General features: G+C 40.3%; 2 protein-coding genes across 2 annotated transcripts in view; one reads left to right on the top strand and one right to left on the bottom strand.

The window, feature by feature from the left end:
- Nucleotides 1–3,294: 3,294 nt before the first annotated feature.
- Nucleotides 3,295–6,965, top strand: SRP14 (signal recognition particle 14). The gene is made up of 5 exons (XM_081887760.1): nt 3,295–3,451; nt 3,989–4,061; nt 5,537–5,649; nt 6,337–6,369; nt 6,578–6,965. Exons 1-5 carry the CDS (start codon nt 3,428–3,430, stop codon nt 6,665–6,667), a joined length of 333 nt encoding a protein of 110 aa, XP_081743886.1. The 5' UTR covers nt 3,295–3,427; the 3' UTR covers nt 6,668–6,965.
- Nucleotides 6,966–8,334: 1,369 nt separating this feature from the next.
- EIF2AK4 (eukaryotic translation initiation factor 2 alpha kinase 4) overlaps nt 8,335–23,757 on the bottom strand; it is a 46,799-nt gene continuing 31,376 nt past the window's right edge. Inside the window, exons 22-39 of the mRNA XM_081886382.1 lie at nt 22,585–22,660; nt 21,729–21,850; nt 20,828–20,877; nt 20,101–20,269; nt 18,748–18,864; nt 16,943–17,008; nt 15,875–16,045; nt 15,031–15,165; nt 14,841–14,948; nt 14,169–14,297; nt 13,265–13,351; nt 13,011–13,123; nt 12,069–12,127; nt 11,477–11,574; nt 10,040–10,105; nt 9,703–9,747; nt 9,203–9,321; nt 8,335–8,629 (exon numbers count right to left, since the gene is read on the bottom strand). Coding sequence (XP_081742508.1) covers nt 8,572–8,629; nt 9,203–9,321; nt 9,703–9,747; nt 10,040–10,105; nt 11,477–11,574; nt 12,069–12,127; nt 13,011–13,123; nt 13,265–13,351; nt 14,169–14,297; nt 14,841–14,948; nt 15,031–15,165; nt 15,875–16,045; nt 16,943–17,008; nt 18,748–18,864; nt 20,101–20,269; nt 20,828–20,877; nt 21,729–21,850; nt 22,585–22,660 — 1,788 coding nt within the window. The 3' untranslated portion in view covers nt 8,335–8,571. The remainder of the gene's footprint in view (nt 8,630–9,202; nt 9,322–9,702; nt 9,748–10,039; nt 10,106–11,476; nt 11,575–12,068; nt 12,128–13,010; nt 13,124–13,264; nt 13,352–14,168; nt 14,298–14,840; nt 14,949–15,030; nt 15,166–15,874; nt 16,046–16,942; nt 17,009–18,747; nt 18,865–20,100; nt 20,270–20,827; nt 20,878–21,728; nt 21,851–22,584; nt 22,661–23,757) is intronic.

Genomic DNA, 23,757 nt, shown 5'->3' with positions numbered 1-23,757 from the left:
TCAGGCCAATGTGAGTTTCAACAGTGGGAGTGGTCCCTACTCGCAAATCAATAGTCAATAGTAACAAAAACTAATCCATTCAAAAGTATGTATTCTGACACGGATTACAAATTCAAATAGAGATAGCAAACTCAAACACATAAAGATATGTATAACACAATAATTCGTTACAGAATTAGAGATAAGTGTTTATGAATAGAGATAAGTTTATGTTAGTCCATAGTCAGATTCAACATGGAGGTCTTGTGAAGGTCTTAGTTTCAATCATAAAGCAGAAATGAGAAGTCAATTATGGATTAGAAACCAGGACAGGGCCCTGTTTCGATGTATTCACCTTCATCAGCTGGAAGTATCAAATATTACATGAAAATACATTTAAATTCTAAATTATCATAAATTATAAAACAGTCATAAATTATAAAACAGTATTATATAACATTTGGTTCCTTACCTAATTCCTTACCTAATTTTTAAAGGGTCGTGTAAGTTTAAAGACTTTCGGATATCCTGTTATTTTCTACATTTCTCAGGGATAACAACTGAAAATAATCAGTATTAATAATAATTACAGTACATGTGTTGAATCAAATTAAAAACTCTAAGGTAGCAAATAATCATGATTCCTCACTTACATGTGGGTAGATCAACGTGTGTCTTGAGCTTTTCTGTGCGTTTTCAATTTGGAAGTGAGCCTATCACCTTTTATATGCACTTAAAGGGGTAGATAAGATCCCCAAGATCTTCTTAAAGGCATAGAGTTCTAAAGTTCAGAGGACAGCTGCAGTTTAATTTGAGGTCTTAAAGAAATGATGTATAATCCTGATAGCTATTCAGACCCATTGGGGTCATGGTCTTAAGTAAATGGATGTACCGGGCTTCCTGTTGTAATAACAGTCTATTGATATGTCTCCGATTGAATGGGTCTACTCTAGGCTTCCAGATAATGAAAAATACAAAATCATCTTCCTGCAAGTGCTTCAATTGGAGAACAGCCTTTACCAAAGGAGTCATGGGCTTTGAAGACACTCAAACTCAGGATGGAAGGGGAAGGCAAGCTTGGCAAACCATCACCGTGATCAACTCCCACCCAGAAACATATATCCTCATTGTGGATCCAAAATTGGCCTCCACAGTCACCTACGGACACATCATTAAGACCGTGCTCATGGAAGACAATCTTACTCAGCTATGAGTGATCACCGCAGAAGAAGGGTGTGGACCTGTTGTTCATTCTCTGGTAGACCTGGCATCCAGACAATATCTTTCCACTCACTACTAAAACTCTGTTATTTCCCTTGCTCCCTTCATATTTACAAGCCATTAATTAATTGCTTTGCTGCTGCAGTCAACTTCACAGACTTTCCCTGCTGTTAAAGGCACAAGAGCTCTGCCCAGAAAAAGAGTTGGCATTCCTCCTTTAAGACCAGGAGGAGAATGGGTCCCAGACCCCACTTGGAAACCATAATGTACAACAGCTCTTTGCCCAACTTCACACTCACCATGGAAAGAAAATGGACAATGAAGTGATGGTAATAATTAGCACAATGTGGTAGCTCACAAACCAACAGCATTGCTAAGTTAACATAACATTGTCAGAATGGCTGTAGGTAATATTATATTGCAATTCCAGAAGGATTTGTGACACACAGTGTGTCATTGGAAAAGACATTCCATAAAATGTGATCTCAGATGAAAACATCTTTGAATGCTCAAAAATGATGGATGCTTGTCATTTTGCCTCCTGGGCAGTGCTGTATTAAGTATTTTAACATAAGTTAAAGACCAGATATAAATGCTCTTACACATCAGGACAGAGAGGATTAACTTTAGTTATTTTATGCGGTCACAGTGCCTCCTACTGCTTTTGACAGCAAAATGTGAGCAGATTTTGATACAAAGCTCAGTCAGAAAGGAGTTTTTGAATTCTCATGATGTTTTAGAAAAATTAAAACAGCTTTTGCAAGCCAAGCCCATAGCTGAAAATTTCCTGGACACAGCCGGAATACGACAGTGTCCAGACAAAAATTGCTGAAATGTCCATTATTATTATTTTTTTAACTTTGCCATTCAACAACTTTTGTGTCCGGGTTTTCACTTTTTGAAATCTTAGGCAATTCTAAGATATGCAGTATTTATTTTGTTTGTATACCACCCTATACCCATGGTTCACAACATAACATTAAAATAGAAAAAAGCACATAAATAAAAACAATAAATTAAATAAGGCATTCCGCCGAATGTGCAGCCATCAAGGTGTAGTTCCATCCCCCCCCCCCCGTCTCCGTCCATTTCCTTTGACAAAGGGGAGGGAATGGCTGGAAAACCTTCCAAGAAAGTCCGGCATTTCGAAGGACAGACATTATGCTTCTCATACTGAGTTTTTTGAAACCAAAGGAATGCGCTTGAACGTCAGTCTAATATCCAGAGATGCCTTTGGAGAAGATGCTGCACTTTCTCAGTGCCGGATTTATGTATAAGCTAAACAAGCTATAGCTAAGGGCCCCACTCTCTTGGGGGCCCCCAAAAAATTTAAAGGGAAAAAAGGGGATGTACATTCCCAAAACATAAGATAAAAAACAAATAAAATAAAACCTACATACAGCATGAAATATACTCAGAGTCGCAAAGTGATTTCATGCTCTTTATTCAGCTCATAGTGGTGAGGAGGAATGAATGGAAGTCCCCTCAAAGTATCTGCTTTATATACATTATTTACACAATGGGCTGCACATGATTGGCTAATTCTGGAATTCTACTGTAAGCCAATCAGGTTGTGGATTCACTTCTATCTGGAGCATGATTGGGTGGTTCCTGCCAACCAATCATATTGCTGCATTGTTCTAGGACCAATCAGACTGCTGCATTCTAAATCCTATTGTTCTAGGACCAATCAGACTGCTGCCTTTTGGATCCTATTGTTCTAGGACCAATCAGACTGTTGCAGTTTGGATCCTATTCACTCAGTACATAACAAGCAACAGTGGCAAATGGTTTTAGATACCTATTAGGTCCATAAATTACCATATAGCATATATTCATCACAAAAAGAGTGACAATTTGTTGTTGACAAAGGACAGCTGGACATATAAAGGGCCCCATTGCCTTCAGTAGCTTAGGGCCTCATCAAACCTAAATCCGGCCCTCACCCTCCCTTAACGAGCCTATAAATGACAGGTTCGGTGGTCGCTCTGTTTGAAACCCCGGCTTGCTCCTCCGGAGCTAAATCGGACGGCGGAGCAGTATCGCTTGCAGCCGAGCGGGGGCAGCAGCGAGCCAGATAGTGGGGCGGGGTTTCCCCTCTAGCCGCACCGAGCGCTGCGTCCTCCGTGGCGGCGAGAAGCACTTCCGTTTCCGGGCCGCTCCTTCGCTCCGCGGAATTGTGACGGGGCTTTTGCAGGCGCTGAGCGAGCGAGCAAAGGAGCCGGCTATGGTGCTGCTGGAGAGCGAGCAGGTGCCGCGGCCTCGCGTTTTCCTGGGTCCCTTGAGTTGGGGGTCGCGGGCCGGGTAGGCAGAGCCGGGCCGGGTCCACCCACCCGTTTTCTGTGCTTGGCCGCCTCATGGGGGACGGGGGCGGCATGGCAGTTCCTGAACGTGGCGGTGCCTGTCGTCAGGATTCCGGTGCAGAGATCCTGGCTCGCTTTAATGAACCCCCGAGTTGCGTTACCCTCGCTTAGTTAAACCAAGATCCATTCATTTCTCAGGCGTATCGCCCCTGGTTTCTTAAACGAAGGTCAGCCAGGATTCCCACCTTTTGGGGGCTGGGGGGGGGGGAGGAGGGATTTATCAGCCCTGATAAATTGCTGCTTTGTGAAGGTGGGGATAGAGACCCAAAAATTCAGGCATTGCAATCGGATGGCGTCACTGGAAACTGCAATAAGGAAATAAAGAAAACAAGGGTTGTTTCCCAGCTCTTGATTGTGTTAAGAATTACATAAACGTCATTCATCCGCGATTGTTCTTAATCAGAAAACGGGTTTCTCGTTTGCAGTTTCTGACGGAGCTTACAAGATTGTTTCAAAAATGTAGGAGCACAGGCAGCGTCTATATCACGCTAAAGAAATGTAAGTATTATGTTAACTATTTCAGCAGTTGTGAATGGCGGATATGCCAATACTTTGTTTTTTCAATATCGCCCCTAAAAAAAAAAAGCGTCATGACATGAGCCAGTTTGTACTGCAGATGTTAGCATAAATGAAGTAATGCTCAAATGGGCATGTATGAGAACTGAAAAATGTGTGGTTAGTCAGAGAAAACCCTTATCTGTAGCTCTCAGCTTCTTTAATACATGCTTTATTTTTGCTAGATTGAGGAAATTCTAAATGCGGGACTGGGAGGTGCAGAGCAGTGAGTACACTGTCACATCCTAGGTCCTGCCAACTCAGAAGGGAGGGAGCAGGTGGCACAGCTGATCAGGTCCCTAACATAGATTCAAAGTCTCCAGTGCCCTATCCAAAACAACCTGTTCTGAGCTTTTGTAGAATGCCCTCAGCAGGAAAAGTGCCTGCAGAATTGCCCTGTAGTTTGGGCATCCACTACAGTAGAGCTCCCACCCTAAGTGCAGGTCTCTGCCAGCCAAGTCTACAAAGAAGCAACCACACTTTTACTCTATAGCCTGCTCCATCCCAGAGTTAGAAGCAGAGAACAGTAGATGGGGGTATAAAATTGATGAGATCCTCTTTTAGCACAGTACAGTGGTACCTCGGGTTAAGAACTTAATTCATTCTGGAGGCCCGTTCTTAACCTGAAACTGTTCTTAACCTGAAGCACCACTTTAGCTAATGTGGGCCTCCCGCTGCCACCACGCCACTGGGGCATGATTTCTGTTCTCATCCTGAAGTAAAGTTCTTAACCCAAAGTTCTTCTCATCCTGAAGTAAAGTTCTTAACTCCACTAACCCTGGGTTAGTGGAGTCTGTAACCTGCAGCGTATGTAACCCGAGGTACCACTGTAAATACAAAACCTCAACTGACAGCTGTTTGCACATTGGAGCCCCAAAGCAAAGCCAAATAAAATCTTTAAAGACTTTTAGGGGGGGGGAACACCATTCTGGTCTGAGCAACCTTATTGGGGGGGAGGTACCCAAGAAAGAACTAAGGGGTTGCTGTGGAGTCGTTGGAAGAATTAATGTGGCAGTAGTGATCTTTCTGAGCAGTCTGATGCTGCCACTTTTGAGCTGATTCCTACCCTCCACTCCATGCCTGAATCATTAAAAACTAGGCTAGGTTGGCCATACCTTTCCTTATTCCCCAGTATTTGCTTTTAAGCCAGATATTTGAGGCACTCTTAGTGGGATTGGGGGATGAGATGACTATTTGTTTGCATCTAACCGTAGCCATTATACACTTTAAAGAACCACAAACACGTTTGTGTCCAATTTAAACATAGCAACACTATTGTTTCTCAGCTTCCACATTCAGGTCTCCTAAGCTTCAACACAAACTTCAAAGCTGTAAAAGTACAAACCTGCATTTCAGCGTTCTCTCGCCACCGTTGGATGTGTATATGTATATATGTTTAATGCTTCTGTTTAATATAGATGATGGTCGGACAAGACCCATCCCACGAAAGGGCCATATTGAGGGCTTTGAACCTGTAGACAACAAATGTCTTCTTAGAGCAACAGATGGGAAGAAAAAGATAAGCACAGTGGTAGGTACTAGGTAGGCTTCACTCAGTTGGGTCCTAACATGACTGAAGATAAATGGAAATTTCTTTTTAGTGTTGGCAAGAAATTACTTGCTAATTGTCACAAATTAATTTTGTTTAATCAACCTTATTTTAAGTGTTTATATGTAGATTCAGTATGTTCATCCTAGAGACTATATGGTTCCACTGTCATAAGGATTGAAGTGCAGTTTCTAAAGATCTTAATTCCATTGGCAAGGAGAGTCACAAAATTAGCAGTTGGTAGAGTCTTTGGTGCTAGGTTACCTGGAAACAAAAGAACAGCAGCAAAACACAATAAATAGGAATGCCATTTGCTTGCAACATTGATTAGTGCAATTCTTTCCAAGGCGCTGCATATATAAGCATCAAAGAGAGAATTTAGCCAATGGCAGTTTAAAATTTGAGACTTTCTTTAAAAATTCATTTGGGAAGTCTTTTTTCAACTCTATAACCTTTCAAGTTGCTATCTGAAGCTCTTTGAGAAGCAATTGTCCCCATTTCTCCAAAGCTCAATTCATGGCATTAAGCCATAAAGATGCTGTAACCCTTATTAGACTATAATTTGATTTATTCAGCTGAAAGCGGTGGTCACTGGGACTAATTCTTGAAGAGGTTGTTGATATTTTATCTTGTAATTTTTAAAATAACATATGACTAATTTTTTTATAGGTGAGTTCAAAGGAAGTCAACAAATTCCAGATGGTAAGTGTATACTGGATTCACTTCCATTTCAGAACATTTTATGGATTAACTTCAAATTACAAAATCAATAAATGAAGTGTGGCACTCTGAGAAAGATGGGCACTTCTAACTACAATATTTTAATTCTGCAAATGAATTGCTACTGTTTGTAATCCTTCTATGGAATTTGAATGCATTCTCTGAAATGTTTTGATTGTTTTGGTTGCAGGCTTATTCAAATTTGCTCAGAGCTAACATGGACGGTTTAAAGAAAAAAGACAAGAAAAGCAAAAATAAGAAAAGCAAAGCAACACAGTGACAATACAGAATGTTTCTACCCCTACAGTGGATCTGAATTCTAGCATGTAAACAGTTTTTTCTTTATGTTGTTACTTAACTTTTGACCTTACTTCTGGTGGATAGCCAGAATCTAGACATCTTAATTTGAAAACACTCTTTGGATTGTGATATGTGGGATAGAACCACAATACACATATTGTAGATGCTGTTGGATTTTGTATCTGCTCTGAGTTGTTGTTGGGCTGAGTGGTTGGTTGTTGGGGAGAACCCATATTTTGGGTGAAATAGTACAAAAATAAAGGATTAATATTTGAAATTGTCTTATACTGAAACTTTCTGTCTGCCTTTAATACTGATCAAATGAGGCCTAGTGTACAGCAAAAGTTGCAATAGAAATGAAACAAGATAAAAAATTGCTTTGGTGTTTCTCATATTAACAGCTTCAAGGTTTTTTATGATTGGAGTTAAGTTGGAGGTTTGTGAGCCACAAGAATTTGACAAGGAATTGTGCTGCAATCTGCGTTGAAAACTTGACTTTAAATAGTTTATGACTCATGTTCTAAATCACTTTTAGTATGCTTGTGTTTAACATCATTTTTCAGTATTTGTGCTGCAGTGACAGATACTTTTGCATTGACAGATACTCCTGTGCAGCATGGTGCAAGGCAAGTGTTATGTCAGTCAAATTTATTTTGCTGCTTAGTTGTGGTGTGGCAAGTAAGCTTTAGATTGTGCATTGCTGGAATGATCTTCAGGCAGTAATAGTAGAATATTAACTCTAGCCAGTGCTGCTAGCTTCTTAAGAAGAACAATGAATCCACATTTAAGATGTATCAATGACTTAAGGAATAGCAAAACTTTCTTCCTTCAATTAGATAAAACTATTAGGAGGAGTCATTCTTAAGAACATGTACATACTGCAAGAGAGGCTGTACTGAACTATCCTGATTCTAAATTCTTGTATAAAGTACATTCCATTACAAGTCAGTATTACGGGTTTCTAATTGTGCCTACACATAGGTTGGATGTGTACAGGAAACACAATAGGAAACCTACATTGTATTTGAGACTGCTGGATTTAAAATGGATGAACTTGGGTCACAGTTGTTAGTATGACTCTTCTCTCAGCAAGCTAGAACTAGATTGCTTAGCAGTCCTTATGGTGTCAATTGGGCAGCTAACCGGCAGTCCTCCAGATGTTGGATTCCAAACCTCATGGCCAACCTCATAGGGATACTCTAAATGTTACCTTGTCAGCCCTGATCGATCCCCAATGAATACTCCCATTTACAGTAGCGGATTTTTGCCAACAGAATGAGACAGGCAGTGCTTAGAGGGCACGTTCCTTACTGGGCTGTATAGGAAATTTGTGGAAAAATTGGAATTTGTGGCCTCTGCTGCTTGCCCTCTGCAGTAATTGAGGGCCACTCTCTTCACCCTTCAAGTTCAGGGCCAGCAGTAGTGGCAAGTAGAAAACAATTTAGATCCTCATAAGGGGGAGGGTTTTCTGCCACTATAGATTGCAGCCATGTCCTTGTGATGAATGAGAAGACTCCTTCAGACAAGGAAGGGGGGTTGTTGAGATTCTAGGGCTTGGTGCTATGGATACTAAAACTCTTGTTTAAGTCACTAGTTGAATCTTCCACCCACTGCTTTGCTTGAAACAATGACAGCAATACAGCAAGATACTCAAACAGGACTTTATAAAAAAAAGGCTACTGTACAATACATTCTGGAAAGATTTACAGCTTTAAAGGAGGTAAAGGAAGTATGGCACAGGAGCTAAATCCTTAATACTTCAAAAGTTGTCCCAACATAGTCCCTGTAACAAGTGTGCGCAAAACATTTCTTCACATTAGTGTGATTGGAAGCATGTATTGGTTCCAAGTAGTATTCCAGTTCATTCTCTTTGAACATTCAGTACTAAAATATAATTTTGTAATAGTCATCTCTGTAGGTGTAGAGGATAAGCACAGGCACTCTGCAAGAAAGAAAAAGGCAGAACATTTAAAGTATTACTCCCAGTCATTTAGAATATTCAATAGCTTGGATAATCCGCTCTTACAAGAGAAAGTAGACACCTTAATTTCACCGGCTGACAAACACTCTATTCCTTCAAATACTGACCACAGGGTATTGAATGAATTATGTTCATATACAGCAGCCACTCTTATGGATGAAGGTTCTACGCTGCACTTTTATTTCCTTCCTGTCAAATCATCATACTAGCGTTGGGTATAATGATGACTTTGTTGGGATACAGCCCAATGGTTTAACAAGCCAAGCAACTGTTGTTTGTTGTAAACCAGGATTCCTGGTTCACACAAAACAGTAAGCTGAGATTTTTTGAAGCCACAAGTAAACTGCAGAAGTCCTCTTTCTGGTCCTGTGGCAGGGAGGAATAGGAGAGGACCCTGTGAACTGAATGAGCCTTTATCTGACTATCCCTATCGGTGTGGCATATTGCCTGACCCTTAATGAAATTTGCAAAATGACTTGTAGGTTTCCATATGAGAATTCCACACCATCTAATCATGCTTACAAGTATGCTTACCTTTTTTTCATTTTAATGTTGTGGATTTCATCGCAAATTAGTTCAATGTATCTTTGTTTCGGCAATCGTGACATCAGCTGTTTGACAGTTGAATAGAAGGTTTGTTCATCTGCATCACACTGAGAAGAGGAAATAGTAATTAACCGGCATATATTTTATTGTGGAGTAGGAATGGTGTGTAATACGCTGAGCACCTAATATGTTGGTATGATAGTGTGCACTGTGTTGAGAATGTCAGCTTGATTGTTGATATTAGCTCTTCCCACAGTGTAGTGTATATAAACATCCAGGTCTGTTTTGACAGGAAACTTGGAAAGGTGGAGATTGGGTTGTGAGGACAGTTATACATAACCATTCTGTAGATGTTTGGCTCTAAGTGGGCATAAATTCTACAGAGGGAAATATTGCTTTCCTTGCTGTACCTGACAAGTGGGAATTTCAAGCCTATTTAAGTTAGCATGAGCTTTCATTAAGAACTAGACAGTCATAGGTTTTTTTACCTCTAATGATAAAAAGTGCATTATAGATTCCTTCGGCAGATCCACCTGCAGGAAAAACAAAAATTAAATCAATGTAAGTTTGGAATATGTATGAAAAGCAAGTTGCATTTGAGTTAATCCACTTTGAACTTCTCAAATCTTTCATCTAAATTTTTAATTCTAAAGACTGCATGGCCTTGGAAATAAAATTAAATTGGAACGGGGAAATGGGAATAATAACTTGAACACTTTGTTCCTCTGTTTTCCCCTAAATTTATTTATTGCTTTTATATCTCATCTTTTTCTCCCAAGGAGCTCAAGGTGGCATACATTTAATTTCCACAACAAAGTTACTTACTGCTAAAATTTCAACTTCACTTTTCTGTTGCAGGGCAGCAATGCAGGTCTGGAGTTTGGTTTGTACCTGGAAATTACATTTGGTTTTAAAGATGCACACACAGACAAAGCTGATGATTCCTTTTCATATCAAAACAAAAACAAGCAATCCTGTTGAACTGTATACAGTCGTACCTCTACTTACGTATCCCTCTGGATACAGAATCTTCGGGTTACAACCATGGCAAACCCGGAATTGTATACGTCCTGGTTCACTGTGCGCATGCGCAGAAGCGCTCAAATGCGCCATGTGTATGTGCAGAAGCACGCCTATATTTATGTAATTTTTGGGGTGCGAACAGACCCCCTGGAACGAATTAAGCTTGTCTCTGGAGGGTCCACTCTACTCTCAAGCCAAGTCTCTCTCACTGAACTGTGCTACATGTTACAATGTTTTCACAGAAGCATCAAAATGAAAATCCACATGTATATCAAACATCCAACAGCCAGGTGTGCAGGGGGTTTAACTGCATATCCACTTGCATGTCCACCCATACAATACATTCTACAAATTAGATTGTTTAAAGTGTTCAAAGGGCTGGGTATAAATCCTTAAAATAAAAACAGCTCCCCCTTGTGTGCAAATATTATTGACTCTGTCCTGAAAAAGCCTTCCAAACAACTCCATTCACTAGGATGGTGAGCGGCAATGTGAATTGCACGCCTCTCATAATCATGGATATTTTGATGCACACATGCCTCTATATTTATTCTTCAAAACAATATAAAAGCAAAGAAGATTCAACCGACTCGAGTTGTCAGTATTGCTTCTTGATCACATTCACTAGTTGGAAATAATGTGAAGCACCTTGCTGGCAACCTATTTTGCAAGAGAATAACCCTGAACAGAAACCACAATCCAAGATGGGAGTTCAGTATGCTTAAGCCGGCTGAAATGATGAAGCTTAAGGGCTATGTATTAGTTTGAAGCTAGGCATTTTAAGACAACTAGCAGCCTGGCAGGCAAGGTTTCATGTGGCAAGTTTCAGCCATGTGCACTTGCGTTCCATGCAGATGGTCTTGGGTTTAATCCCTGGCATCTGCAGGCAGGGCTGGGAAAGGTTCATGTCTGAAACTGGAGAGTCGCTGCTAGTAAATGTTGACGAGAGATGGGGAACCTCTGCCCCTTCAGATGTTGCTGTACTCCAGCTCCTCTCCGCCCCACAGAGCATGGTCGATTGTCCAGAATTATGGGAACTGGAGTCTCAACAGCTTTTGGAAGTCATATCCTGGTGTAAGTAGTACTGAGCCTGATTGACTTGTGACGGTTTGATTTGGTGCAAGACAACTTCCTATCTTCTTTTCTGTGTCCCTGACACATACACCGTTTGTGGTGAGACCTCACTGCTTCGGAAACATTGGGATGTAGCTACTAAAAGGAGAGCTGCATTCATGATACCTGAACTTCATAGCGCCGCCTGGCACTTGCAGACAACTTCTCTGATGGTACAATGCAGACATTTGGTACCACTACAGTTCCATGTGGCTCAGACAAACCTAAGATGATTCAAAATATTTAGTTAGAAACACCTCTCTTACACATGCACTTAAAAGAGACAAAAAAGCTATATAACAAGTCTTCATGTATTATGTCCTTGAAAGCATTTTTAATGCTAGCCTGCACTGAACTATTGTAGTTTCTTGCAAAGCTGAATACACACAAAAAACTAGGTTTCACTATTAGATGAGACTTCATATCTCCCCTTCAGCAATAGGTCTCAGGGTGGCTACAACAATTTATATATACAATATTAAAATCAGTGGGGGGGAAATTGCAGTTGAAAGAGCAGGGTAGGTCCTGAAATATATATAATTTAGGTGCCAAAGAACTGCATTTTCCATGAAAGAACTTGCTAAAATATAAAACTAGTTATGTTCAATATACAATTAATGTGCAGCATCTGCTGTAGTGTACATGATCTGTGCAATGAACACTACTAAATTAATATATAGTCTAACCGTTAGCATATACCTGTGTATAAAGTACATACCTGAAGTATTAGAAAATGATCCTTTTAGATTTGGTGCTGGCAGATTATCAGAAATTTCCCTAAAACAAAAACAGAGCAAACAGGTTGCTCAAAACATTTGCTATTATGAACTGCTTTATTCAATATTACATAAAAGTAAGACGCTTTGAACAATGGAACAATCCTCTCAGATTTGCTGGCTGGAAAGGGTTAGGAGCAACTAGCTTCACTGGTGGAGGGGGGTGTCTCCTACTACACCTCTGAATAGATCTGCAGGTGAAGATCTACTACCAAAAGTTCTTTTGGTGGTGGTAAGGCCCCAAATGGGGCATTCAAGGGGGTGATCTTTGATCCACTGGATCTCTAGATTCATGAGCGATGTCTGATGACTGCCTAGCTTTGCAACACCTGGGATAGAGGGAGGAACCAATGGTGCAGGGTTGAAAAACTAAGGAACTGGAGGGGGACCAAAGTATGGCCCTGGCCGATGTGAGCCAGAATGGCTCTGGAAGTGGCAGTTCAGATGCTCCTTCCACACGATTGCCAATTTAGGTAATAAATCAAAAGGTGATGTGATAAATTGTTATGTTGTTCAACACATGACAACTTCTGCATTTTACGCCAAACAATATGCACTTATTTATCCTGAGCTGTTTGCAAAATCAACGAGGAAGGCTGCTGTTCAATGAGCTGCACCAGAGACTAACGACACTGCTGGAAGGGTTATGCCTGTGACTGTCTAAAACAAACAAACACATATAATCAAAATGTGGTATTTGTGGCCTTGTGTTTTGAAATGATTTTGCATTTGATTGTTATTGTAACAGTGTACTGATTTGTGTTTTTGTTCTGTTGTGAGCCACCTTCGAACACATTTATATGGAAAAGTGGCATACAAATTTTACTCCTACTCCTACTGCAATTAGTGTCTTATTTCCCCAAGTTACTATGCATTATAGCTACCTGTTGCTTCTTTCATCACAGAATTTGGTCCTCAGTTTCTGAGCCAGATGATCTACTAGATCAGATTCCAAAATCCTTTTCTCTGTCTGCCTTTCCTTCTCAAACGATTTCACCTGCAAAAATGCAAAACAGGTGTTTGATTCCCCTTTGAATTACTCCCATCCAGACACTGACCAGACTTAGATCTCCTTTAAGCATCATCAGCAAGGCGAAGAAAAGCAGAAGGGGAAAGATGCAACCCAGGCACTTTTTACCTTTACATGATTTCCTTCTTTATCAGAGACGAGGGCCACGTAGGTGATCCCGGAACACCTGCAATATTCCTGCAGTTCCTCCTGGGACTAAAATTACACAAAAAAATAAAGATTAGATTTCACAGCACTGAATGTTTTCTGGATAGACACACAGAAAGACAGTGTGGCTGAGAATGAGGCACTTGAACTGAGGAGAGGCGGGTTCAAATCCCTCCCTTCCCACGAAGCTTGCTTGGGCCAGTCACGGTCATTCAGCTTGATCTACTTCATAGAGTTGCCGTGGGGATAAGGGCGGGGAGGGGAGGAGGGATAATTTTGCACCCCTCTAAATTCTCAGGGAAGAATGGAAATATTTTTAAAAATGTAATAAATATAATCCACACCAGGCAAAAGTATCAAGTTTTCTCTGCTTGGGCAAACTTGAGGAGTGTTCACACAAGATATGTTATTGAGCTTTATAAGGTTTCAACAATTTAAAAGTGAGACCCAAGGGGTGGGATTCAACTACAGTGGTACCTCAGGTTAAGTACTTAATTCCTTCTGGAGGTCTGCTCTTAACCTGAAACTGTTCTTAAACTGAAGCACCACTTTAGCTAATGGGGCCTCCCGCTGTCGCTGCGCTGCCAGAGCACAATTTCTGTTCTCATCATGAAGCAAGGTTCTTAACTTGAGGTACTATTTCTGGGTTAGCGGAGACTGTAACCTGAAGCGTATGTAACCTGAGGTACCACTGTAAATCCTTGTACGGGTGGAACAAGTTACACAACAGGAGTCGCTTCCTCAACCATCCCCAAATCTGTTCCAGGGGGACAGAACAAATCAAGGGTTTTTTTTTGGGGGGGGGGAGTTCTGCTGTGCAGCTGGAAGTTATTGAGTGCTATGATGAATATATGAGGCGATTTACCTGGGACCAGTCGTACATGATTTCAGCTGCAATTCCTGCAGCCCAGAGCTTCTGAACAATATTGAGAGCTCTTGCCATTGACGTCTGGCCAACACTAACGACTAACAGGTCGCAAGAGCTCACTGTAATCTGGAAGAAAAGGAAAAAGGGGGGGAGGACCAAATGGTTAGAGGCCTTGAGGAACTGCCCCACCACTGTTTTTGAAATGATTAAGTCAGAATGGCAGTGAACTTTGCTTTTGATAGAGATAAAGCAGTCCTAGCTGCTAAATAATGGTCATATTCTTGGTTAATAATCATAATTATTTGGGCATCTTGGAAGGTGCATAGGCTGGGGGCAAACAACAATTTGGAGAAGCCGATAGAGACTTTTTGGAAACAAAAAATTTAACTGTTTTTTCCTCAAAAAAAAAAAAAGGAAAAAAAAGTTTAAATGCATATCTACGTTACACAGTTGGAAGCATCCAGATATTAGTTCAGGTATTGCATGACCCCAATTACAGCAATGAAAATCTTAAGTGAAACAAGCATTACCAGTCTTAAGACTATTTGCTATATTTTCATGTCATTGATAATGTTTGAGAGAGATTAACACTACTGCAGCTTAGTTACTCTTTACTGAGTTTACATTTAAAGGATTTCAAAAATGTAATGCAGAGGAATGCAAACGTACAGGCTCTTCCATACTCAAAACTGCTGAGCTTATTCTGTCTATAGCTATGCTGACTCCAACTGCTGAGGGAACTGGACCAACTGCTTGTGGGCCTCTGAACTGTGGAATCTGAGAAGACAAAAAGCAGAGGTATACTAGAAAAGTATCAATCACAGCTTAAATTTATAAGCACAAATTTATAAGCACTCACCAAATGATCATATCTTCCCCCAGCAGCGAGAATGTCAGTAACTATCCTGTGTCTGCGTTTAATATATGCAATAAACTGAAAAATAATTCCATTGTGTTGCTGTATTTTATAAACCAGCCCCAAATTTATGGATACCTGCAAGATAAAATGTTGAGTTTCTGTTGTCATCTTAGACTTAAGGCAACTGCAGGAAGCAGAAATGGTACAAATGTTCAAATTAACAAGCATGTAAAGGTATTTCAGGTACTAAAATGAGAATTGAAATTCCCTAAGGAAGGCAGCAGTGATCCTAAACAGCATCTATCCCCTCCTGCCTGGCTTTTCACAGGGTGGGGTGTGCAAGAGCTATTGTTATCCATCTGTCTCAAGCTTATCCTCTGCACTGGTGTACAACTGGTCATTTTCTGGTCAGATCTCCAACCCCCATTACTACATATTGTAATTTTTTTGCATGTTGCGCATTTAAGGTGACTAGCTTCAGTAGGTGCTTTCTTTATGGCAATTAAATCCAGAAGATCTGTTATGATTAATCATGTTTATGACACATAAGAAATACAGTGGTACCTCGGGTTAAGTACTTAATTCGTTCCAAAGATCCGTTCTTAACCTGAAACTGTTCTTAACCTGAAGCACCACTTTAGCTAATGGGGCCTCCCGCTGCTGCCACGCCGCCGGAGCACAATTCCTGTTCTCATCCTGAAGCAAAGTTCTTTACCTGAAGTACTATTTCTGGGTTAGCGGAGTCTCTAATCTGAAGTGTATGTAACCTGAAGCGTATGTAACCTAAGGTACCACTGTACCGTTCTAACCTGTTTATTTTGACTTTTTAAACACTCTTACAAACCTGAATTTTTATGCCAAGTTTCTTTAGCAGACCCACTGTTTCCTCAAGCTCTTTCATGCCAAGTTTCACCAGCGAGGTGGCTCCCGTCTTTTGCTTCAATATCGTGTTTAATAATGGCATCAGATCTTGCAACTCCCCTTTCTGTTCAATGAATTTGTACAGTTGAGCAAGCTGAAAGGCAAGAGATGGTTATAAATAAAGCACATATGTAGGAATTGCTACGTGCTGGTTGGAACTAAAGGCACAAGAGCAGGAAGGCCTATCAGCAAAACAAACTGGCAAACAAAGCAGCTGTTTTAAACCGGGACTATGTGAGTTCTAAATGGAGCCACAGCCAGTATCCTGAGCCAACATTTTGTACCAGTTGAAGTTTCTGCATCATTTTCAAGGGCAGCGCCATCGAGAGTGTGTTGCAACAACCTATTCTGGGAGTTACCAGAGCATGGAGTACAATGGACAAGTCATCTCCACCCCAAAGTAGCCAAAGCTGGTGAATCAATTGAGCTGGAAAGAGGCACTCCTGAGCTTCCAGTGACCATGCTGGAGCATATCTGCTTTTCATGATTCAGCTTCCAATTTACTGGCCTACTTCCAGCTCACTGCTGCCTCCAAGCACTGAGCTTGCACCTTAATGCCCTTTCCCGATTTAGATAGAAAAATGGGTGTGATCTGCATATTGGCAACAGTTCCCAGTGGTTTCAGTGTGTTTAAATACTGTCTGTTTCCAATAGAGAAATCTCAGCTAAGTTAAATATAAAATACATGCAGGTCAAAGCCAACCAATGTAAAAGACTGCAGTACTGGGAGGGAGTAGCTATGTCCTGCCTGTTATAAATGGGAAGAAGGAGAATATAAAAACAAAGGTTAAGTAAAATGCTCATGGAAGTATTTGCACTCTTTCCTGAACCTCCGTAGTACTATGAAAGAAAACTGAACATGTTGCTTTTAATTTTTAACCACTCTGAGAATCTCTCAGGGCTTGAGTGGGGTATAAATGTATCTATACATAAAAAACAACACACACACACACACACACACACACAACCAAGGCATTTTCATATTACTTACACTGTTTGATGATAGAGAAATGTTGCAGAACTTGGCTTCCACTTCTCTTTTAGTTAATTTTTCCGTCTGCAGCAAAATAAATGATCAACATACAAGCTGTTTGATATTCTCTTATTTCTAGTTTGGGAGGGGGACTTAAAAGAGAATTTGTGTTTTTAAAAAACCAAGCAGTGCTTAAATTTTATAAAATAAAATAGAAATGTGACATTTAAATTTCTGCCCTGTCACCCGTAAAATGTTCAACATTTATATGCAGATTATTATTAAACTTTATCTACGTGTCTCCTTATATTGGAAGGTCTCAAGGAAACTTGCATAGAAAATGAAGAAATATTAAAAACCACACACCAATTATAACTAAAAGTGATCACACTAAACATCCCCCAAGTACATATTTCCCACAAATGATCACTGTGACAGAACATTTTGTTGTATTTGCAAATAAAAAAATACAAGAAACAGTTAAAAATAATCCACTGAGTGAGAGACATACATCAACATTCAAATGCTTGGGTGTGTTAAAAAAAAGTCTCTGAGGAGGTTTGAGGCAAGCATAAAGGAAAGTATTACCGCTACGCCAATGGTACACCACAACTATACATTTCTTGCCCTCTGAAACCCAACAATTCTGTCTCTGCCCTCGGAGGAAGGTCTGAATGCAAATCCTGGAATTTGGTGTTGCACCTGAACTGATCTTAAGTCCTGCTCTGGTTATGCTTTGGATGAAGGACTGTATCTCAGTGGTGAAGTATTTGCTCTGCATTCAGGTGGTCCCAGGGTTCAAGCCTCAGCATCTCCAGGTAGGGTTGGAAATATCTCCAGTCTGAAACCCTGGAAAGCCACTGCCAGTCACTGTGGAGTATACTGAGCTAGTGTCAGGGACCGTGCTGCGGAGGCTGCACTGAGGAGGAATTGGTGGGAGTCTCCCCCTCCTGCTACTCCTGACCAGGAGCCAGAATCTTCTCAAGAGCAGTGGGACAGTATAGATTTGGAACGGTGGTTCGCAGAGGGACATAGTTCAGAAGACAAAAGTTGGGAAGAACTGGGTGGTGAACAGGAGGAGGAGAAGTGGGAGAGAGAGTTAACAGACTCTCTTTTGCTGGAAAGCATCCATCTGCTCAGGCCAAGGTCAAGGAGAGCAGATAAGGTGGCAGCACAGAAAGCAAAGTGGTTGCGAGATCAGGTTGCAAGGTGCGGAAGTGACGTGGATGGCGAGGGGGGAAGCAGGTGGAACCCTTAATTGGGAGCGCCTTCATTCCTAGAAATGGATTCTTTGTTCTCCGCTATGAGCGTTAAAATTTCTAACTGGCAAGAGACTCCTTTTGCTTTGTTCTGCTTATCTACTGCCAAAGAGGGGAGGTAGCCGAGTCCTTGAAGCCTGATAGCTAGATGGACAGGCACAAGGCAGCTTCCTATGTGAAAAAAGCTTTACATGCAACATGTGCCAGAATGTCGCTGTGGACAAAAGCTGCCCACAGGAAAACCAATGCTGTATGAAGAATAAGCATCCACACCATCTCCAGGGTTCCTGAACCAGCAAGACGTGTGGACAAATCTCCTTTGCTGAATCACGGCAAGCAGAGCTGGTGCATCGCAGCCTAAAGGCAGTTGGGGACATTTGATCCAATGTTCACCTTAACGTTACTTCCCTGCTACTTGAACCCATTGTCTTTTCCTCCTCTGTCTGATCCTGGTGAATGCCTTTTCCCACTGGCCACTCCTTCAAAACCTACTGCAATGATTTATACAGCTTGTCTGCATCCAATAAAGTAGTCTTGTGGTTACTGAACACATAAATGACTTACCACAGCATCGTAGAGAATGATGTAAACTTGATTGAGTTTATCTTCAGGTATCCCGCAATGCAGGAGGATAGCTTTCAGTAAGGCAGTGTGATTCAAGAAGATGCTATAGTTTCTTTCCTAAGAAAGAGCAAAGTTTGGTGTTTATGCCCATTACCTTTTTAATGATAGCCAAATTTGAGTTTCCTTAAGTCAGCAAAAAAAAGTTCACTAATCATTCGATCTCCTAATACAGTGGTACCTCGGGTTACATACGGTTCAGGTTACAGACTCCGCTAACCCAGAAATAGTGCTTCAGGTTAAGATCTTTGCTTCAGGATGAGAAGAGAAATCGTGCTCCGGCAGCGCAGCGGCAGCGGGAGGCCCCATTAGCTAAAGTGGTGCTTCAGGTTAAGAACAGTTTCAGGTTAAGAACGGACCTCCGGAATGAATTAAGTATTTAACCCGAGGCACCACTGTATATAGCATTGTGTCTTGCAAATCAGAATGGAGGTGTACTTCAAACTTGGAGGAACTCGTTTGAAACGGCACTTAAGCCGTGCTAGCTGTGTACAACTTGAAAACAGTGGTCAGGATCCAATGAACCATGAAACTTGTTCTCTGAGTTTAAGCAGGCTTAGATTCATTCATCTGCGACAGAAGCCTTCTTGCTCTACCCTGGCACTGCAAAAAGTGGTTTTGAAATGGAGTAGTATGGAAAACAGCTTGGACTATAGTATTGTGGTGTGAAGAGTGTGTGTCAGAAAACATCAAAAACTCTGTTCAGCTAATGCAACTTCACTGCATAAATCTAAGCAGTTCTTGGCATCCTAGCTAATTATTCAAATTTTGTATTTAATTTATAAATATTTGTAGAATCATTAACATATCAGCTTCAGTAAATAAAAATGAAGGCTACGTTTATGCCATGCTGGATTGTGGCTGTGTTCTCGGCGTGATTTTCCAGTAATTTTAGCTGGTACAAGTTCCCTGCAGTTTCATAACATCTGCTTCTGCTCTGCAAATTTTTTTCTTAAAACGTTTTGAGATTTTTTCAAAGGGAAGTATGTCAAAATCTTTGGGAAAATCCAACATTTTCTCCTTAATGTCTTGCTTACAGATACTAAACAGATACACTCCATGATGAGAAGTCTGGCAAAGATATGTTACAATTGGGTAGAGAGGCAAGAAAAACTAAACTACATAAAACTTGAAAGACTTCTATAAGGCAAGCTATAAAATGGACCAAATTCATTCCTACTCTGCCCTAACATTAAAGGGCTAAGTGCAGGAGGAGAAAGACACTCCTTCTTTTAAACTAAACAAAATCTAAAACACTGTATGTTTTGGAAAAAAAGAAAACAGAGGAACACTTGCCTGCAACACAGGAAACTCTTGGATTATTTCAGAAATTGTGTAGATTGCTTCTGCAATAGGTAGAAAACTGTTGCCAGCAGGAGTGATTATATCCAAAGCACATTCTAAGAGCTCTCTTGGATGACAGCGGTCTAATTTCCGAGGCCTGAAAACCCGCTCAATACAGTATCTGGGAGGGCGGGAGGAAAATGTGAATATTTTACCTTTTAAAGCATTTTTATTTATTTTTAGTTATTTGACATATTTATTGCTATTTTGGGGGGAGGAATAAAGCTCAACAACTTTGCGGGTGTCAGGAATTTTACTTTTTGAAATATAGCAACCCTAGGTTCCAGGGACAATTGCAACACAGAAAACCAGCAATGTACAATATATCAACAGCAAACAATTAACACAGCCAATAAAATCATGTGCAGAGATCAACAATTACTGGACATTCCCAAAAGTCTGGGCAAATAGATATGAAGCTGCCTTTTACAGTGCTAAACATTATTGACTCATCTACTCCCATTCTGCTTGCAACAATTGGCTGTGACTTGAGACTTCTCCAGTGCTGCTACTCAAGATTTCTTTTGTAAATGGAAATGCCAGGGAATGGTACAACATGCAAAGTGTGCACTATGGCCTCTCCTATATAGGTTAGATTTATTTTTAAAGGTACAAAAATTAGACAGGCAGGTACTACATTTGAAGAAAGAATGAAATGATTCCTGGGCCATGCCCTTACCTTTTCAAATTTGTTATGTTATTTCTAGCTACATATCTTGCAAAAGGAATCTGGAGGGGAAAATGTAAAATGCAGATTGTAAATAAAAAAATAAGCATATCAAACAAAAGTAGTTGAAATGATTTTGCAGTGAACATGGAACTTAATGAAATAGAGAAAATTAGGTTTCTTATCATTATAGGACTTCAGAAATGATTTCCATTAACTGTCAAAAGTTCATGTTAATTCCAAATAGGCAATGCTAGTGAAAGTTTCCCACCAAAATTTCCAGTAGGTTCATCTATCATTCTAATTTATGTGGTTTCAGATTTTGTGAAATTCTTCCAGTAATCAATATTTTATAGCTAAATGAACAGAATAACCCTTTGAAATTGTTGCTAGTTTAATGCTCTAAATGAGCGTTTTATTTTTAGCAGAATTGGCCGGAACGATGACATGAATAAATAAGGAGGTAAAAAGGAACAGGCACGTCAGAGCACCTTTTTGATTGCAGCTAATAAAATTATTTTAAACACTTCCTCCAATCAGACTGCACGATCATTCACTATTACTATTATTGTTATTTTACTATACTGTAGTGACAAAAATACTAAATGGAGCTCATTTGTCACGTTGGGAATGTGTTGTTGACTACGTAAAGACAATTCTGAGTTAATCTGCCTTTTATAAACCCTAGAAATTGTTTCCTTAATGCGTCAGGTTTCCGCATGAGAGAATATTTTAAGAGGGAAGGGAGAGTGGTTGCAAAGTAGTGAGGTCTTACAGGAATTCAGCTGCATGGAAGACCACCCTACAATGCCAACATCAATGTCTGAATCAGCCCCCAACGTCAATGAAGAAAAGTTGGTAAAGAGGCTGGGCAGAAACTCTTAAGATCACACAATTCCACACTAGTACTCACCCTGAGATCATAAGGAAGCATCACCAGCATCCCACTGTGATCCATTAAATATGAAGCTTCATTGTGTTCGTACAGTTTTCTGTTCCTAGGCATAAGCAAGGGGGTGTGCAGCTTGATAGCTCCTGTTCAAAAATGGTTGAAAGAGTCTAATTTCTGCACCACAAACAGGGAACTAACAGACAATTTTAGAAAGCCAATGCACTCTATGTAACATTCCTTTTTTTCTTAATAAGAACGCTGTATGTTCATGATTGGCTGGTCAAGACTCTGTAAGAGATATTGGGCCTAAACTTGTAATAGGTGCAGAGAAGAAAGAGGACTCTCTTATTGCTAAAAGATTGAATTGCCACTGTAGTTTTGGTGGCCACTTAAATTCTCTTTGCATAGAATTCACACATACTTTTTCTTGTGAAAACCTTACTGGAATAAACTGGAGCATTATGGGTTCCTGGGCAGAGTCCATTAATTTCAATAGAGATCATCCTGGAAAATAGTGCCTACGAATGCTACCTGACGTAAGAAAATTTAGAATATGTGCCAAATCTTATTTGGCAGAATGAGCCTGCCAAATCGTGCTCTGTTGTAGGGGAATTAAAATTTCCACAGTGGCCCATAACAGACAGTGTTTTTGGACTGGCTCTGGAAAGGTGAACAGTTTGATGTTCAATTATTTGCCTTCAGTTTATTCAATTACTCAAACAATTTTTAAAGATAGAAGAAAAACTAAAAAGGCAAAATCTTTAAGCTGATCAATCTCTCTGTAATCCAACCCACTTTTTTTGTGAGAGAGAAAATAGTTCCCTACCCCAATTTACGTATAAAAAAATTCAAGAACCAATAGTGTAAACATACATACCATGTCTTTTAAAGATTCGGCTGACTGTCTCACATACATGTTGCTGAATCTTGATTGACTGCACTGAAAAACTGCCCTGGAATCAAAATGATAATGATGCATAAGGAATTCTGAACACTGGAAACGTCCAAAGTACAAACCACCTCAAATCAGAACAGCCATACTGTCACACCATGAGAAAGCAATATGGATCAGTTTTAACTAGCAGATCATTTCATTGAATATTGGTCCCTTTGCACTCTGCTGGGTGTTTTTTATACTAATAATTTAAAAATTAAACATTACAGTATTCCTGGAAATATGATGGTTCTTTCAGAAACATGCCTCAGAATTTCTGTCCTATGTGAGGCTCCAGGATTAAAAAGGAGAGAATCCAGATAGTTTAAAAAACAAAAACAGGCCCTAGGACATAAAGGGAAAATGCAACAGAGGTTAGAACAGTGCCATTTGCTAAAAACGCTGCTAAAAATAATGTCTTCCCTGCAACACCTGTTTTTCACATTTCTAGTCATGTAGAAAGGTATTAAATTGGAAGCAGGAGTCTTTATGCCCTCATGCCTTAACAGTATTTTACATCTATAAATAAAAATAAGAGCGGCATTGGAGACAGGGCACAAAAAGCTTTTGCAAATGTTTTGTGTCTCCTCCATGTAGCCTGGTAAAAGGAAAAAACCATGAACTGCATGTTCTGTGCTTTTGGCATAAGAAGGGGACATAGATATTGACATCTTTAATGCCAACGTTGGAAGCACTACTACTGCAACTTAGTTTTATATGGCACATTGTCAAGTGTTGAAAATGCTTAATTCCCATAAGCTTCGTTCCTAGCAAGAGTAGAAAGCAGTTCTGCTCTCGCAAGGTATATACAAGACGTTTTCACCAATTTGCCCGAGCTGCTATTGTTCCACAGGTACCCTCCTGAACCTTCAGAAACATATTTATAGGAAGCTGCAGTGGGAAGGAAAAATTGGGAAAGTCTGAGATCTTAAGTTCCAAGCAATTCTCTGTTACCTGCTATGCAGATAAGTTGATCTGCTCATTGGAAATGTACATCTATGTGCAACCATCACTGGTGTGAGGCATTTGGGGGCATAGTCAGGAGTAGGGCATTTATTCGCCCATATCATCATCTAGTATCTGCATAGGTGGACATGCATAACCTTATGTTGAGAT

This window comes from Podarcis melisellensis, assembly GCF_964234715.1.
Source record: "Podarcis melisellensis genome assembly, chromosome: 1".
In the NCBI taxonomy this organism is placed as follows: Eukaryota; Metazoa; Chordata; class Lepidosauria; order Squamata; family Lacertidae; genus Podarcis; species Podarcis melisellensis.
This window is presented reverse-complemented; position numbering and strand designations above follow the sequence as displayed.

Coding starts and splice junctions, on each gene's coding strand:
- SRP14 (XM_081887760.1), top strand. CDS start 3,428: ATGGTGCTGCTGGAGAGCGAGCAG. Junction 4,062..5,536: donor CTATATCACGCTAAAGAAAT/GTAAGTATTATG, acceptor TGTTTAATATAG/ATGATGGTCGGACAAGACCC. Junction 6,370..6,577: donor AAGTCAACAAATTCCAGATG/GTAAGTGTATAC, acceptor TTTTGGTTGCAG/GCTTATTCAAATTTGCTCAG.